The 19,488-nt window shown below is 36.5% G+C and overlaps 2 protein-coding genes across 2 annotated transcripts in view; both read left to right on the forward strand.

The window, feature by feature from the left end:
• LOC139115180 (solute carrier organic anion transporter family member 5A1-like) overlaps positions 1-1,395 on the forward strand; it is a 61,218-nt gene extending 59,823 nt beyond the window's left edge. The window contains exons 8-9 of the mRNA XM_070677104.1: positions 21-85; positions 589-1,395. Coding sequence (XP_070533205.1) covers positions 21-85; positions 589-752 — 229 coding nt within the window. The 3' untranslated portion in view covers positions 753-1,395. The remainder of the gene's footprint in view (positions 1-20; positions 86-588) is intronic.
• Positions 1,396-1,792: 397 nt separating this feature from the next.
• Positions 1,793-14,723, forward strand: LOC139115167 (solute carrier organic anion transporter family member 5A1-like). The gene is given in 10 exon segments (XM_070677085.1): positions 1,793-1,968; positions 2,421-3,220; positions 5,275-5,438; positions 5,441-5,594; positions 6,697-6,861; positions 9,598-9,814; positions 11,509-11,668; positions 12,679-12,869; positions 13,219-13,283; positions 13,789-14,723. Coding segments are annotated over 9 exon segments (2,166 nt in total). The 5' UTR covers positions 1,793-1,968; positions 2,421-2,424; the 3' UTR covers positions 14,043-14,723.
• Positions 14,724-19,488: the final 4,765 nt, after the last annotated feature.

Genomic DNA, 19,488 nt, shown 5'->3' on the forward strand with positions numbered 1-19,488 from the left:
ATAAAATTTCTATTTTTCAGCGCTGTTGCTCCAGAGGACAAACCCTTCGCCGTCGGTATTCGACAGTTCTTCTCTCAAATCATCGGTAAGTCAATTCTGCGACATTTAAGAAATTTTTTCTGTAAAAGGAATGAGAATGTACCTTGGCATCAAAGTAGCATAGAGGATTAGCATACCGTGTCAGATCAATGTGTAATATTCCATTAAGTCACGACAGCGGCGGTATTTAATGTGTAGTATGTATATGTCAAATAATATCATTCATTCTCAAGCTTTAATAATCTTTTGTATTTACTTCAGCTGACTACTGGCAAAGACAAAACCACACTGTTTACTTCCAGATGATTGTCTTTTGTGCATGCTTTACGGTAATGGAACACAGATGAAGCTTGAAGACATGTCATCAGATACATGTATTAATTTTGTGAAAAACAAATATTAAACAAGGACGCGTTTTTGTTTTGGCAAGAGTATCGACGCCAAAATACAACAAATGAAGGATCTTCAGAAATTAAGGAAAGCAGAACAGACCAAACGAAACACCTGAACCAATCTAAAACTTTAGTTTTCTGTCAACTTTCCTTTCAGGTTGGGTACCCACGCCTCTTTATATGGGTTACATCATCGACTCAGCGTGTTTGTTCTGGGGAGTATCAGAATGTAGCATGTTCAGTACCTGTTGGATATACGACCTCTTCGACTACCGATTGAAACTGTTGACATTCCAGATCGTGTTCAAGTCTGTGCCATAGCAATGTATCTTATACTGTGGGTGTCGCTGACTAAAAAAGCCAAGGCCATGAAATCCAAGACTCCGAGAACGGAGCAGTAGGTTTATAATACCTTTGATGGAGTCAGACCCTGAAGTAGATTCACCAATAAAGTGGCTAAATATCTAATTTCATATAATCATCTGGAAACATATCGTATCACTTAATACTATTGCCTTCGTATACTGTTTTGAAGGAAATCAACAAAGAAATATTATTTTGGCACTTAGAAATGAACAGACAAAGAAATATTCACAGTTAGAATTGAACCCTTTTGGGGAAATCTTAATCTGTATTTAAATCTGGGAGCCGTTCTATGCTGAATATATTTGCTATTATTATTGAGGATGTAGCATTGCACAGTGGTTAGGGTAATGGACTCACTCACTGTCAGCAGATGGTGAAAAGTTACGATGTAAAATAACTATAACTCCAAGCATGGTCTCTTTTGTCACCCGTCATGAGAGAACATTGTTTGTTTGCTTTACCGGTTTATGTAAGTTTAACTTCATGGATGAAGGAAATGTTAGAAGTGAAAACACTGCGAGCAAGGAGGCAGATCCGCTTCAATAGAGAAACCTCTGCAATTATTGGAAGCAAGACGCCGGAATACGAGGGATACAGCAAAGGCACTCGCCAGAGAATCGTTCGGCTGACGGCGTGAGCTATACAGATTCATGCGTTTTGTGTATATGAGTATACATTTAGTGGAAAATAAACCATGCACATGTCAATAAACAATAAATTATATATCAGCGTGTCAGATATGAGTTTATCATGTATGTTTATCATGCCTAATCATCGACAAAAGCCATGCACTGTAGTACTACAACAAAGAGGCTTGGACGTCAACTAACGTTTAGAAAAAACTATGATTATGATTGATCGAATATCGAGAATAATCTGCACAGTGTAGACCTTATTCGGCGTGTTGTCTTTCATGTCTATGGTGTACGTAGACGATGATAAAGTTGACTAAAAGAACAGAAATTTAGGGAGAAAAATTTATCTCTATGTGTGATTTTAATTATATTGTTGTGTGTAGATATGTGTAACTTAAAAAGTCGGTCACAATTCAGTCAGCTTGGCCGATGTCATCCGAATAGAAGGAGCTGATCAACACATCGATATCGTCATTATATCATAACCATATGTGGCGATGACCCCGTCTGTGCGGACGACGAATGATTTATCGACAGTAATTTGCAGATGTTTTCGGTTTTGCATCAATCTATTTTATTAAACACTTTACGGAAGTCGCAAAGAACACAATAAAGAACATTCTCGACCCTTATGGTAGAATAAGATTTAGAGATAGATATTTACAATCTCAATAAGACATATTTCTTCTCTGCCACCCGTTTGGCCGGTGGATTGAGTGGATTTTTGTTCTTCTTGGTTTGTGAAAATCGCAAATGCCATTTCCTTATTGCAAATCATAATAATCGAGGAACTAATTTGACAAAAAAGATAAATTTGTGCCAAGAAAAATTAGCCACATTTGACAGGGCACCAGGCTGGTTATAACTGTTCAAGTTACTGTAATAGTCTTGCTAGCACTTTTTCTGCGGATTTTTTTTTCAATTTAAATATGTTACAACACTTGTTATGTCAGGAAATCCTATTAGAAAAAAATTCTGAGATTTCCAGAAACATGGAAAACGTAAACGATGAAAAAGGGAAGAGAAGCTATAATGGAGAGGACGGAGCATCGACTGGAGAACAGCAACTTCAACGGGAAGCAAAAGACCAAGAAAATGGCGAGGTGGTTGAAAACACTCCATTTCTGCCTGCTCAACTCGATGTACATGGTCAAGTTGTCAACTCGTCAATGAACCAGGAAGATCCAGATTTGATGTTTGGAATAGGAAACTGGCGGCCACAGTGTCTTCAGATATTCGCCAACTTCAAATTCGCATTCGGTGTTCTCTGCGTGGCCCCTTTAGTGTTCACGATTAACTTCAGTGTATTTTTAGGCGGGCTGACGAGCATCCAGAAACGGTACTCCTTGGACAGTGTACTGATGGGACTCAATGCCACCTTGTTCGACACGGCAACCGTGATAACAGTTGTATTCGTCTCTTTCTTCTTCGGCCGACTGGATAGCCATCGTCCTCGGGTCATTGGCGTGAGTTTAATCCTCGCTGCTTTGTGTCTATGCTTACCGTCAATGTCACATTTTCTATCGGGCACGTACAAATACTCCAGTGTTGTACTCGGCACAAATGACACGACCATGTGTTCTGAAAGTTACAGCACGTCGGTGGAAGACACACATGGAAATGCAAGCGACACTTGCTCAGCGACTAACGAAAGGGAGAGTATGCAAACGGCTGTACTGATGTTGATTGGAAACATTTTAGTTGGAATATTCTTCACTCCGATAGTGATCTTAATTCCTCTCTATATAGACGATGGCGCCAGTAAATTGAAAGCCCCTCTCTACTTAGGTAAGCCAAGTGGGTAATGATAATATGACACCTTAAATTGAACAACTATCCGTAAGTCCCGCTTAAGGTAGTATACGCCTCGAAAGTGAAAGACAAATGTTTCCTCAGACTTTCCTCGATTAGACTTTCGATCATCCTATTGCCAAAACAAGAACAATATCAGGGATCATCGTGCAAAGTTTTGTGCCGAGAAACAAATTACTCAACTTTTACCGATATTTGAAATTCATAATGGCGTTCTCAGGAGACATAAAATTTTCGATTTCTAAAGACTAAGGCGCTTACTCAGAAAGCTTCGAATTGAGCCCAAGAAGCGGTAGATCAGAAAAGTATTGTAAAAATATAGAGTCCTCTACAGAGTCCATATAGAGTTCCGAGGTGCTTTCTACCTGAACGCATGTCGTCTTAATTTCCATTGCAAAGGCCTCGGCCCATCGTAAATTACAAAGCTTTTATTACTCTGAGAGATAGTGTTGAGATAATAAATTATAATACTCATAAAGTCTACAATTCATGTATCTGTTGAATGAAAGCTTCTCTCTTTTGAAATGACTTGTAACCAAAGTGAGACAAACGATATTGTACCACATCCTTGGACATTAACAATGCATAATATTTATCTTTTGTTGGGAAAACGCGATGCCTTTGTTGTACAAAATCCGTTGGATAACTATTGTATAAAGGACAAAATAATAAAAATGATATTCATCCTCACCCATAGTAATCCCGCGAGTCTCGCAGTATATGATCAGACTCTCCTTTCTATTGGAATAGGTGGGTTACAATAGTTAGTTTGTGACCAGAGCAGCGTAGCTTTGTCAAAGCGGATTTAAATTTCCCGATGTTAATATTCGAAAGGTATACAATTCAGGCTCCCGTGCAGTGCAGCAACTTGAAATTGACATAAGAACGCAATCTAGGATGTTCACGTAAGGAAGCTGACCATTCCTGCCTGTAACAATCTTTAAGTCTAGAAAGAAACGTTTCTGAATCCCCGACATGCTGCTCATTCCACACTACTCCAAACCCGTATCTAAAAAGTAATCCACGTATTTTAGTAGCCAAAGTGACTCTCCCAGATGAATAAAAAAGTTCTAAGCAATTCATTGCTGGCCCTTGGGTGACGTGACGTCAGTTGTCCATTTTTATCAGTTTTACCCAATATGCAATGCAGCATTTCATATACAAGCAGGCAGGTGGGGATATTCTACGCTCGCCTAACGGTACCTCTGATTTTACACTCGAGTTCACACCTTCAATAAATCTACGAAGCTTAAGGTAGATCGCACCTCGGGGACAGACATTCGGACTCTCAAACTTTTACAATTCTCTTCTGATATACCACATGCGGGGGTTCATTTTAAAGCTCTTGGTGAAAGAAAACTTTTAACCGGCTTCAGTAGTTTTTCGAAATTCGAAAATTTTTATTTTTCTCCATAGAGTTAACACAGGGATGGCGGCCATTTTGAATTTCTAATATCGGTAAATCTTGGGTAATTTGTTTCTCTAGTACCAAAATTTGCACGGTGACACCCTATTTTTATTCTTGATTTTGAAAGAGAATGATTGAAAGATCCCTTGAGCAAAGTTAGAGGAAAAGTTTAAGTCTTTCACTTTCGAGGTGCATACTACCTTAAACACTCTCTACAATTTCTGAACGATAAAAAATAATTGGTACAACAGACGCATTCAAAAGTTTAAATGCTTGAGGTGTTTTCATGTAAAGTAGGCATCAAACAAGGTTTTATGCTTAGTCCTTTGCTTTTCAGTTTGTTTATAAATGAACTCGAGTGTTATATGAGTGGAAATGAACGCAATGGAATTTTTGTTGACGATCATTTGGAAAATAGTGGTATTCTTTAGCTTTATTAGGAGGTGCAACACAATAAATTCACCGAACTTACATCGATAACCATAACTGAAAAGATCTCCTTCGAACTATTTTGGTATTAAAGAGGTAAGATTAATAAACAAACATATACTTCTTTACAAAAGCATAGCTTGAACCATTCACAACAAAACATACAAAATAACTTTTTATTACCTCCAATCAGGTATTTTTTACACTATGATCAGTTTTGGACCAGCGATTGGATTCCCGATTTCTTCATTGTTTATCCAACTGTATGTTGACTTCGATCGTGTCAATATGTCCAGTATCGACATAGACCAGTACGACACACGATGGGTTGGAGCTTGGTGGCTGGGATTCCTGGTCAACGGCGCCCTCTTGGTAATTGTTGCAATTCCTATCACGCTGCTTCGAAGAAATTTCGTTCATCAAGGGAAAAGGACGCCAACACACCTTCCGTAGCTTCAAGTAAAGATGAAGGCGATGCCAATGCTGAAAGAGAGGCCATGAGACGCATTAAAGGTAAAGCTTTTTTATTTATATTCATTCAGAAGGTGCCTCGGAAGATCTATACGAACGCCTGTATGTTATGATACCTATAGACGTGCAGATGTGCAGTATCATAGACCAAAAGGGAATCGTAAACGACTCAATTCTGTTATATGATACTGCACATGTTGACTCGTTTTTAAACCCACGGAGTTGATACAAATGAAATACACTTTGTTAATTTTGTGAAAATAGAAATTTTACACTAGCGAAAAACAGTTTAGAGTGGTTTCTCAGGAAGACCAAGCCTCAAAATGTTTATTAACGATTGTTTTTTTTAACTTATTTTGTGTATGGTAAAGATAAATTTATGCCAAGATATATGAGCGAAAAAAATGTTGGTTAGTAGACAAGTGTTTCTGACGACAAGTTGTTAAGTTTTATCCCTTTCCTCTCTATTTTGAAAGATATCTTCGTTGATGCAATTGGTCTTCATTTGTATATAATGAATTTGAACAAAATATGGAATGATATCATTCATTGTTGTTTTGTTAATGTAAATGTATTACCTTTACTCTTTCATGAATAATTTCTACACCAACTATGCTCTACGGTTTATGTGAAAATGAAGAAAAGCTTTGACATTTCAAATTAGTATTTTCATTAACAACTCTAAAAATAGCATTTATAACTGTCAAAAAGTTTCATATTTATCAACTAACAATTTTTGTCATCTTTTGCGCACATTGATGCTTTCTTATAGCGTAATATATCCATTGAAAGTATCGAGGTCACGTATTCCTCACTTGTTTTCCTGTTTGAAAAAATGTACTTGAGGAAAAATAAGGAGAAAGGGCATTTGTTTCAGAGGATAAAAAATATGAAAGTCTTTCAAAATGACAGTTTTAATCACCCTCAGAAGACACAACAGGGAAGAGAAAAACGCCAAACAGTGTCATATTGGGTGCGATTCTTCTCTGAAAATAAAATATATCTGTGTGTGTGTGAATACGTGGACCAAGAAAGGATTTTGATGAAAATGTGATCAATACAAGAGACTTACAGGTGTGAATTTTCTGAAACAGGCAAAAAGATGAGAATGATAGTTTCCTCGTAATTATATTTCTTGTTACAGAGTTTCCATCGGCAGTTCGTCGGCTCTTCACCAATGTGCCTCTGATGTCTGTATGCATTGCCTATAGCTGTGAGATGGCTATTGTTTCTGGATTGATAACGTATTTCACCAAGTATATCGAGATTCAATTCCGTGTCCCTGCCGCTAAAGCAGCTTTACTGACAGGTTTGTCTTTCTACCTTTTTACATTCAAGGTGAAGATAAGGGATTATAATTCTGAAAAAGGGATCTGGAGTGGTTGTAAGCTAAGGCCATGATTGGTGCGGCAAAGGATGACCGCCTGTGTGTATCTAGAACAAAATTACACATGCAAAAACAAAACACAGCGTCATCGTGAATAATTCACAGATTATCATCATCAAAATTCAATTGCTTTTAATTGGTCCTAAGCGGCTCACGCTGACAGGCAATTGACTAAGATGATTAAAGTAACACAGCACTGCATAACACATCGCTGCACTGCATAACACTACAGCAGACTTAATAATAGAACACCATAATATAGCCACGCTCTACCACGTCACATTACAGCACACTAATGTAAAGTAAATTAATCGTATCAAAACTACACTGAACAAAAGTTTACAAAAGTGTTGTATAGTAGCCCGGACGAACTTAAACTAAACTAAACTTGGTTGAATTAAACTTAACTAAACAACATAAATTTAACTAAGCCAAGCTAAACTAAACTAAACTAAACTAAACCAAACTAAACTAAACTAAATTAAACTCAAAACTAAACTAAACTAATGTGTGTAATATCTCTTGTGTTTCATTCGAGAAGATTTTAGGTGTTACATTGGACAATGTTATTGCTTGGGACAAACATATTGACGATTTATGTCTCACTCTGAGTAAGAGAATAGATTTACTTCGAAGATTATTCAAATTCATTCCATGTCATCTTAGAACAATTCTGTATTTCGATTTAATACAGTCAGCTATTGATTACTGTTGTGTAGTTTGGGGAAATACATCTGTAAAAAATATCGAGAAAGTGTATAAGTTACAGAAAAGAGCACTGAGAGTTCTTCACAATGTTGATTTTAATACCTCAACCGATTCACTCTTTGAAGCAGCCAATGTTTTTCCGTTAAACAACGCATCTTTTATTTTACATGTGTTTTAGCCTATAAATGTCTTATGAATACTGCACCAACATATCTCTTTGATAAATTTGTGCCATTAAATGATGTTCGTGGTTACCAGACACGCTCTGCTTTAACTCGTAATTGCTACTCCCTCAATTCCGTACACAAACAGGCCAGAGGACGTTCTCTATGCGTGCCTCAAGTTTCTGGAACTCACTTCCTGAAGATATTCGGTGCAGCCACAATGTTGAATTTTTTAAAGCTCGGCTGAAATGTTTTATTAGGGATAATATTGACAAATAGAACATTTGTTTTTTATTCTTTTTTGCTTTGCTGATTTTTTATAAATATATTTTTATTTTGTATGCTTTTAGACTTCATTGTCTTTTAACACTTATTGGATTTTAATTCTGTGTGTTTAATTAGGACCCCATGGAAGATTACAGCCTTATTGGGTAATTTTAACTCGATTTGAGCATGTAAATGGGTACTCCTTTAATCTGAAATAAATAAATAAATTAATTAATTAAAGTAAACTACAGAATTTAAGCTTAGCCAAGCTAAACTAAACGAAACCAAACTGCTCTGAACGTTCGAACTACAGTTTACATTCACTTAACTGAACTAAACTAAACTACGCTAAACTACACTAATCTAAAACTATTCTAAACATAATCATAAGACGCACTTATATATTTGCAATGAGAGTGAGCTTGACAATCATGTACAAAACAAAAACCAGAACCATTTTTCAAGTTATACTCAAGTTACACTGAATTGACTATTTTTGCACTTCTGTCCAAACCTGAAATCCGATGGCGGCCTTTTGTTACCATCGTGTACCAGTCAAACTAAAAGTAAAGTGTCAGTGATTAAAGAGAAGTAAAAAGTAACAACAACAATAACCTGAATATCAGAAGTTTTGCGCTATCAAACGGAATGGGCAATCAGTATTACTGTGTACGTGTAGCGCCTATATAAGATCTTCTGCAAAAACAGTTTTCACCATAACCAACGTATCAATGAAGACTCGACAAAGTAAATGCTGCTACTTATTACATTAAGCTTAATTACAGTAAATTATTTTATATGCAAATTGTTCGTAATTAATTATGATGTAACATCCATGCAGCGTAACCGAACCTAACCATGACAAATGTACCTCATGCCTCTCAATAAATTGAATACTGTAAGTTGCTTTAATCCAGCAAGTTACTGTGGTCTGTCAAATATTCAGATGAGCTTATAATCAGTATTCCACGCCCATAAAACTGTTAGCAGAACTGAACATCATCTTTATGAGCAATGCAGAGCTGGAATATAATGAGTTTTATGGTTTAATTGCTAAAATATAAACATTGATAAAAATTTGTAAAATACGACAGCAGTCAATATGCCACGCCTATCAACTTTAATCATAATACTAATTTACCGTCATACAAAGTGCCAAAGTCAAAATCAAATTTCATCCAATAATTCATGAGATTCTTCGTGTGGTCCAAATAATTTCCTATGCATTCTACTCCAAAATGAATACTTGAAATAGATCCTGTGAATTTACAAGATATACAATTACATTAACTTCAACTTTGAAGTGATGGATAACTGAGTGCCAATAATTGTAACGGGCACACACAAGTAAGCAAATCAAAACCTCCATGGCATAGGCCCACTCTGAATGCTGCACCCACAACGTAAAGATATGCTCATAAATAGTGATATTTTATTATTTATGCATAAAAGCCCTGTTTAAATGTGCTTATATTACTACATGCCATTACATGATTTCTTACTCTCTGCGACCTTTCAGGTATTGTTTTGGTACTTTCATCATCGTTTGGAATTCTTCTCGGTGGTGTAGTTATGCGTTACAAGAAACTATCGCCATTGTCGACGGCGAAAGCTCTGGTCGTACTGGGTGTGGTCAACGTGTTACTGCCAATCCCACTGCTGTTCGTAGCCTGTGACCAAGACGTTTTTGTCGGGGTGTCGGTTCCATACTCGGATTTTACCAATTCATCTTTTAGGTAAGAGACATTTCAGATTCAATTTACGATTGCTTTCGTCTATATAAAGATGTATAACAAAGGTACAAAGTTCTGATAGTGGCGAAAAACTTACGAGAAAATATCTGATTTTATTCAAATCTCTAACTTTGATGACTTTAGCCCAACAGCAAAAATGAGAAGTCCAACAGAAGGAATGTGCATGATTTTCAGCCAGTAATATGCAAGGAGAATGACATATTGTTCTAGTTACCATGTAGAATTGAATCAAAAAAAGAAGAAAGCAAACTAACACAACTTAGACACTGTCAGAAAAGTTTTGACGGGAATTTGCAAAAGGGGGAAGAACATAAACAGTTTTATATTGAAATGAAAAATTTGTAACGAAATTTTTTGGATTCTCTTCGCAGTATATGATTTTCTCTCTGAACTTTTGCGAAAGTTTCAAGAAAATGAAAATCCTGTCAGTTATAGTATCATTTTACACTTCTCTTCACCTTCGCTACATTAGACTGTCTGATTTATATCATGGCGTTCTGACTTTAAAGTACATGTACTTGGACCCGGTTGTGGCTCCGCTGAGCTAACGTCCGTTAATGTCGATCTTCCTCTGCTGATAACAAACTGCTTTTCCAGATAAACAAAAGTCATCCTCACATTAAGATAAATAAATGCAGTTTTCTTTGTCGTAGTTTTTATCAGTTATGCCATTCATTGTGCGGTAACTAATAACTTGCAACAAACCAAACTGAAAGAAATCTTGCAGATTAGCAGATTACAATTTTTGTGTTTACAAACAATACCGGGACAAGATTAGTGAAAACTCATTAACATAAATAAATGTTATAATTTTTTTGGTATAACGGCAATGCAAATACTGGAAGTATTCGCGGTATGGTGCAAATAAACTGTGGTACATATGTAATAATTAACAATTATGCTGAAGTAATACTTCAGATATTTTCCTTAATATCTTCAAAAACATCTATCGTAAAAATTGCCTATACGTTACTGTTATCATGATTTTTAAAACTATATTAGTGCTGGTTACATAAAGTCAATCTAGATCATTTACAAAAGTTTATATCGAAATGCCAAGTGTAAAATTTGGCTACGCAGCACCTACTTGTGAAATATCCCATGTTTTCTATTGTTATCAACGGTTACTGAACTTAGTCGGGGTTAGCATTCATCTGTGAACAACAACGTTGTACAAAGGTCAAAGTGGAGTGTTCTGGGAAATCCAATATGATGTATTTCAAAACATCTTTGGTAAATAATCTTTGTTCAGTAGAACAAAAATAATGTCAGTGTGATCAATAGATACCGTTGTTTTCCTTCTTCGTAATAATAATATCACTAACAATCGAGAGTTGGAAATCATTTCATATCACTGAATAGCACAATTATCCAAGAGCTTCCTTTATTCTTCATTGGCATCCAATCAGCTTTCTACAAAGTAGTAGCTGATTTTCATGGAACCAAAAAAATCTCTAGAAGTACATCTAAATCGAAATTGAAATAAACTACTGAAATTTACAAAGATAGAACAAGGCTGAGAAAGATAACTCGCAGTACAGTAAGTAAAAGCAAATACAATACAATATTACACAACATTCAAGACATGGCGGGCACATGCCCGTTTAAAACTGTTTAGAGATTCAGCTGACTTGTCAAATATTGTCTTATTTTGATGAATGTTAACTCTCTTTCAGAAACAACCTCATCACCGACTTTGGTCCATCCCAATTTGCATCGCAATGCAATTTGAACTGTGGTTGTTCTGACACCGAGTACGATCCAGTGTGCGGCAGTGACGGCCTGACGTATTACTCTCCTTGTTTCGCTGGATGTACTGAAGCAATAACCACAAAGGTATGGGTCTGATGGGTGGCCGTTAACGTCAAATGATGTGGTTTTGAAACGAGCACGTAAACTTAATAATAATTGCATTAACTGAATCTCAATTCACCGAGAATAATTGCCTTTGTTTTTATTGTTGACAATTTTATGAAAACAAGTGTATGTACCTTTAGAAATCTTTGTTGTTTGTTTCGCTATTTCTCTGGCCCAGGTTTGACAGGTTACAGTGTTGTTACCTTAAACTTGGCGTGTTTCAATCGTTCTTCTTAAAATTTGCCGTACATTATCACATATCCACTAGACATACATGTTTACATCTGTCACCATTCGTATTTTCAACAGATGATTTGCAATGACGTGTATAGAATGAACTTTCCCCAGGAACATGTGAAAAAAATGAACGGGAATAAGAAAAAAGGATTGAAATACTAGTAGTTTTTCGTACACATACACGTGATGGATTCCTTGCTATTTCCAAACTTAAACTTCCAAACTTTTACGTCGTAAGTGTGTTTATTCTGGAGAAAGCAGAATGCATGGAAAAATGTAGCCTTGTCATATTTGTTCTGTGCTAACACTGAGCAATATTTGGTGAAGATTCATTATGATTTATATGTCCGAAATATTCGGTTTCAACGAAAAATAAATTTTACATTTCCATATGGTATGCAGCTTTATAACCTTACAAAAGATTATACTAATACTATTACTGTTTTCAAATCATCGACTTATCTTACTCCAATGTGGCAAAACGTTAGCGGTCGAATCAAATGCACAGATGCCATCTTTAATCAGCGTAATGAATGTTTGTTCCAATTTCATAGCAACGACGCTCTTTAATAAGAATTATTCGTGGATGTCACTTAGAAGAGACACTGCTCCAAAGTGACTGTACAAGGTGTTTGTATCTTCTCACCCGTGTCTATGTGCAGACCACAAATGCGATAGACATGGAGAGTTGAGTGAAAATTTGTATTTGAAATAGATTATCAAAGTACTAATTTCCTCTTTTTCAAAAACAGAATTTCAGCTCCTGTAGTTGTGTCGACTCTGCAGATCGGACCGAAGGAGATACTGTCAAGGATGGAACGGCTGTAGGTGGGATTTGTAGAGAAAGCTGTGGGAGAATGTTAGAGATATTCACAGTTATCTCGTCTGCCGCGAGTTTCCTGTCAGCGTTACCTGTTACTGCATTCATCGTGCTGCCATTACGGTGAGTAGATCTAGCCCTGCTATTGTTTCTGATCAATGTCATCATGAGGTGGTAATAGTGCTGAACAGCTACATGTGCTCTCTTTCGACTTGGTCGATAAAACTTGGTAGTTTTGAAAATCAACCAGATAATTTTTGCGAGGTTCTCTATTCGAACAATTTCATAAACTATATATGCATGTAGCCTCTTCAAATATAGACTTATCTGCTGTGCGCGGCAGATCCTTTAGGAAAGCTCGCCAAATAAAGCTATGCACGCTATTACTATCTGATCATATAGTCTATGATACTAGTGTCAGTAGTGATGACTTTCCATTTATAAGACGTTATCTAAAATTTATATTCTTCAGCGCTGTTGCTCCAGAGGACAAACCCTTCGCCGTCGGTATTCGACAGTTCTTCTCTCAAATCATCGGTAAGTCAATTCTGCGACATTTACGAATTTTTTCTCTGAAAGGAATTCGAATGTACCTTGGCATCAAAGTATAGCCTGGAGGATTAGTATGCCGTGTCTGATCAATGTGTAATATTCCATTAAGTCACGACAGCGGCGGTATTTAATGTGTAGTATGTAGATTTCAAATAATATCATTCATTCTCAAGCTTTAATAATCTTTTATATTTACTTCAGATGACAACTGGCAAAGACAAAACCACACTGTTTTCTTCCAGATGATTGTCTTTTGTGCATGCTTTACGGTAATGGAACACAGATGAAGCTTGAAGAAATGTCATTAGATAAATTTATTAACTTTGTGAAAAACAAATATTAAACAAGGATGAGTTTTCATTTTGGCAAGAGTATTGACCGAAAAATAGAACAAATTAAGGATCTTCAGAAATGAAGGAAAGCAGAGCAGACCAAACGTAACACATGAACCCATCTGAAACTTTCGTTTTCTGTCAACTTTTTCTTTCAGGTTGGGTGCCTACGCCTCTTTATATGGGTTACATCATCGACTCAGCGTGTCTGTTCTGGGGAGTATCAGAATGTAGTATGTTCAGTACCTGTTGGATATACGACCTCTTCGACTACCGATTGAAACTGCTGACGTTCCAGATTGTGTTCAAGGTCTGCGCCATAGCAATGTATCTCGTCCTGTGGCTGTCACTGAGTAAAAAAGCCAAGGCCATGAAATCCCGAGACTCCGAGAACGGAGCAGTAGGTTTATAATACATTTGATGGTGTCAGACCCTCAAGTAGATTCACCAATAAAGTGGCTAAATATCTAATTTTATATAATCATCTGGAAACATATCGTATCACTTAATACTATTGCTTTTGTATACTGTTTTGAAGGAAATCAACAAAGAAATATTATTTTGGCACTTAGAAATGAACAGACAAAGAAATATTCACAGTTAGAATTGAAGCCTTTTTGCGAAAATCATAATCTGTATTTAAATTTGGGAGCCGTTCTATGCTGAATATATTTGCTATTATTATTGAGTATGTAGCATTGCACAGTGGTTAGGGTAATGGACTCACTCACTGTCAGCAGATGGTGAAAAGTTACGATGTAAAATAACTATAACTCCAAGCATGGTCTCTTTTGTCACCCGTCATTAGAGAACATTGTTTGTTTGCTTTACCGGTTTATGTAAGTTTAACTTCATGGATGAAGGAAATGTTAGAAGTAAAAACACTTTGAGCAAGGAGACAGATTCGCTTCAATAGAGAAACCTCTGAAATTGATGGAAGCAAGACGCCGGAATACGAGGGATATAGCAAAGGCCCTCGTCAGAGAATCGTTTGGCTGACGACGTGAGCCATACAGATTCATGCGTTTTGTGTATATGAGTATACATTTAATGGAAAATAAACCATGCACATGTCAATAAACAATAAATTATATATCAGCATGTCAGATATGAGTTTATCAGTATGCTCTTCCCTTACAATCACCTTTAACTCTTTATTTATGGTAGTATCCGATAGTTTTTACAGGTGATGCCATAATTCTACGCCCTCCTCGGCAATTCTAAGGGTAATATATCTCAATATATACTGTACACATAACAGTGCGCATTGAAACTTAATTTTAAGATAAACTCTGTGATTCTCGTGGAAAGTTTGTCACGTGTGAACGCAAAGTCGCTCGAAAGTGTCTCTTTCTGTTCCCCTGATAATTGTGTATGGTGAATTGTGATTACCATATACCAGTCTCCAAGCCATTGATTCAGATGTAGGTGGCATGAAAAAACACCATTCTTTACTTCCAAACATTTCAAAACACAAGGTGATGGAAGTTCAGACTCTGGAGATATAGCCTTTTATACAAGTGGTAAGTTTGAAGTGTGACAATTTATTTAATGAAGCATAAAAGTCAATAGCAAACATACAAATATAGTTGGGATTGACAACGCCTTGTCACGTTAGTATGTTTTAGCATGTATTAAACGTTGGAGCGATGATATGCCGTTAAGGTCTATAGCGATGAACTTTGTCGATGACTAGGTTCGGATACTTCATTTCTCGACAGACTTCCTCTTTGCACATATGTTTCGTCATCATGTGTGCATTTTGCCAACGTGCATGAAGCTGGAACTTGAATCTTTCAGCAATATGGCTCCTTTGGAGACAAACGGCTATCCGACGCGTTTGTTTAACGTTGTAGTTTTGTGTGCGCTATTCCAAAAGGCGAGCTATAAGGATTTTAAGCAGGAGTCATTATGTTGGAGCCCCATTAGTTGTATCATTTTGCATTTTGCTCAACAAAAAGCATCACCCAACTTTCGGAAAGATGTTTTGTATTCTCGTTGGAAACCATACTATCTTTGAAAATGTCACTATTCCAATCCTTTGCGATGAACTTAATCGGCTAAATTCATACGCTTAACAATTTAGGTGCTTAATATGAGTGTATTTGCGGCAGTAAAAGTTGAGTCGCACAATGAAAATAGTTTTTAGTTGACAAAATAAAAGTTGTACATTCTGTGGCTACACCTAAGTAAACATTTTAAAATAAGTTGCATCTGATTTCAAACCATCTGTCTGGTCCTTGATTCATCCACTTCCCCGATTGTAGACTTTAAATGAATGAAACATGATGATTCTGAAAATGAACTTTGAGCTTTTTGAGTGTGTTTGCCATTCAAAGTACCATAAAAGTTGGAGCACTGTAAGCCCGACTTTACATGGTGATAAGTAAATGGACGAGTTCAGTGGTCCGTGCTTCGCAAAAATGACAATAGCAAGCCGAATAGCGACTTTCCACAGGGACTCAACGATATGATCAGACAGTAATAAATTGATCGAAAATCATTTACGTCTGGTTTCATTCAATCACGTTGACAGGAAGTTTGTCTTTCGATAATTTGTATGAAATTTGTTTTCGCCTTTATGTGATTTACCGTATAAATATAACATTTCACAAAGAAAATTTATTGTAAGATTTAAACATCTAAACAATGTTTGTGCAAGGATAGTACAAGACATGAATTTACAAGCTCACAAATATTTCAAACGACCCCCTCGCCATTCATGTACTGTATTCACCCAGTATAACCAGTGGTAGAACATGCCAACAGAGGGCGCCCACACTTCAAAACAAACGGAATTGCGAATTTACCTTGGACCCTTGAGAGTCAGAAACTATGATTTATTACGTTCTCCCTTTGATACCAGGTCAGTCGGTACTGGATGCCAGATCGAGTAGGCCTTTTTTAAAAAAAGAAGTTTAGAAAGAGGTAGTATTGCTCCTGTCACTGGTTTAGAAGATGGTCGCTTTTGGTCTTGTTTCTCTTTTACGGATAAAAAGTCAACAAAACTCAACAGACAATCACAACGCAAAGCCAGAACAACAATATCTTAAAATTTGTTTCCACACCATTCTCCTTGCAAGTGACTTACCACAATTCAGTTTTGAACGAGGACATCAGTTATTGGGTCGTAAGCTTATCCTTGCCATTACCTTTCAAAAAACTAAAATGCACACATACTTTACATTTGAAGGTGTTACTCGCACCGCAGCGGTGCTGATAAGAAAAGTTAATTTGTGCCTTGAGTTAGTTTTTCACTTTTGTTTATTGATCACCATCCTTGTTTTCCTTTAAAATAAATGAAAGAAAGAAGAAAAGTTTGCGGTTTATTTTGTACATGCACGGAATATGAACGAATATTGTCATCAGTCGATGAATTATCCTGACAGCACAAATGAAGTAATACAAATTATTGTGTCAGAAAACGCAGGACGAGTTCGACTGATTACTTATAAAAAGTAAAATAGACAACGAAGATAGAGACATTAACATTGAAATGTTGACAGTTTCACCGTGGAGAAAAGAAATATCTACTGTCAAACAAACCGGAAAACCTTTTTCTGTCGAGCTGTCCTCACGTAAACCCATACTCCAATCAGTGCAAAAATATACAGTAAAACACGTGGTGCAGATGGATTCTCGTCGCAGCGCAAAAAACTTCCAAACATATCTTTGAGTCCAACGTTTTAAATTTGTCACCGGTGTGTGTTTGAATGGGAGGTCAGAAAGAAGCTGTTTGTCACTCGGCTGAAGCTAGCAGCCAAAACCTTAGCAGCCAAAACTATGGTGTGGAAGCTAGCAGCCAAAACTTAAGCACCACTTTCCTCTTACATTTTGAAGGCAAGTGCACATCGATCTAATGAACAATGTTCTTTGAGCATTCACAAATACAACCACATCATTTACTAATCATTTTTTGCATAAATTATATAAATTAAACAGCACCAATCAGTGCACAAGAGCTATTGCCATCCCAGAAAAGGATACTGTATGCTTGATCAGAATTTAATAAGAGTGTGCACCAATTTCATCTTCCCTCTCCAAAGCATATAGGTCAGTACTAACAAACTACACTTGTCTCATTTCTTAATTAATTTCTTTGCATAAATTATCTCTGTTTTAATAATCACCTATATGCCAGCCTATGGCCATACAACAGAATGTTTTGTCTGCTGGAATCAAAGAAAGAGTGTTCATCTATTTCACCTAGGCTGTCTTACACACATACATCCATATTAAGAACTAAGACTTATCTCATTTCTTAATTATTTCCCTTGCATAAATTATCTCTTATTTAATTATCACCTATATGCTGGCCTGTGGATACAAGAGAATGCATTGTCTGCAGGAATGAAAGAAAGAGTGTGCATCCATTTCACCTACCATGTCTTACAGATATACATCCATACTAACAAATAAGACTTGTCTCATTTCTTAATTAATTTCTTTGCATAAATAATCTCCATTTTAATTACCACATAATTGCTAGCCTATGGCTATACAGCAGAATGCAGTGTCTACTGGAAAGATAGAGTGTGCATCCTTTTCACTAAGCCTGTCCTGTGTCTTTAGATCTATACTCACAAACTTCACATGCCATACCAGCAGACTATGCACTCTGTTCAACAACCATAAACTAGCATATACGTCCAAATTATAATAGAGATAATTTATGCAAAGAAATTATTTAAGAAATGGAAGAAGAGTAGTCTGTTAGTATAGATGTATATGAATAAGACTTGGTAGGTGAAATGGATGCACACTCTTTTTTTCATTCCAGCAGACCGTGCATTCTGTTTCAAGCCAGCATACAGATGAAAATTACAATAATGATAATTTATGCAAAAAATTAATTAAGAGTTAAGGTATATGTAGTCTGTAAGTATTGATGTATGTGCAGAAAACAGGGCAGGTGAAATGGATGCACACTCTTTCTTTCGTTCCAACAGACCATGCATTCACTTCTACAGCAATTAGCCAGCATGCACATGCTCATAATAATAGAGATAATTTATGCAAAGAAAATAATTAAGAAGTGGGACAAGTGTGCTTTGTTACTATGGATGTATATAGTGGTTTGTTAGTACGGATGTATATGTGTAAGACATACTATGTGAAATGGATGCACACTCCTTCTTTTATTACTGCAAGCAATGCATTGTGCTTTACGGCTGTTGGCTAGCATATAGATGCTTATTATAATGGCGATAAGTTATGCAAAGAAATTAATTAAGAAATGAGACACGTGTAGTTTGTTAGTATGGATGCATATGTGTAAGACATGCTGGGTGAAATTGATGCATACTCTTTCTTTCATTACAGCAGGCAATGCATTGTGCCGTATAGCCATTGGCTAGCTGGGATAGGTGCTAATTAGTTTATATAAAGAAATGAATTAGTAAATGATGTGTAAATGTGTTGTAGTAAATGTGTTGATACATGTAAAAAAACCTTGTACGTTTGATTGATGTTCACATGACTTCAAAATATAGGAGGGAAGTGGCCTGCAAATTTTGGCTGCTAGCTTCCACACCATAGTTTTGGCTGCTAGGTTTTGGCTGCTAGCTTCAGCCGAGTCTGTTTGTCCACCTCACCGTGTACCACATTCAACAAGGTCAAATATTAAGGTTAGTGAATTGCATCATGTTGCTGATGAGATCCTGATCCTGACACCTGTTATTGTGTTACTAAGGGTGACCAGAAACCTGTGAATTTAAAAATCATCAGCACAGTTTTGGAGTATGTATTGTGTCAATGAGGACATACAATATGCAGAATCAAATTGAGAATTTACTGAACGTTAATTGCTGTGGCCATAGTTGTAAAACAAGACTATAGAGGCATGCGTGTACCCAGTG

The sequence above is a fragment of the Ptychodera flava genome, chromosome 17 (assembly GCF_041260155.1).
Source record: "Ptychodera flava strain L36383 chromosome 17, AS_Pfla_20210202, whole genome shotgun sequence".
Taxonomy (NCBI): Eukaryota; Metazoa; Hemichordata; class Enteropneusta; family Ptychoderidae; genus Ptychodera; species Ptychodera flava.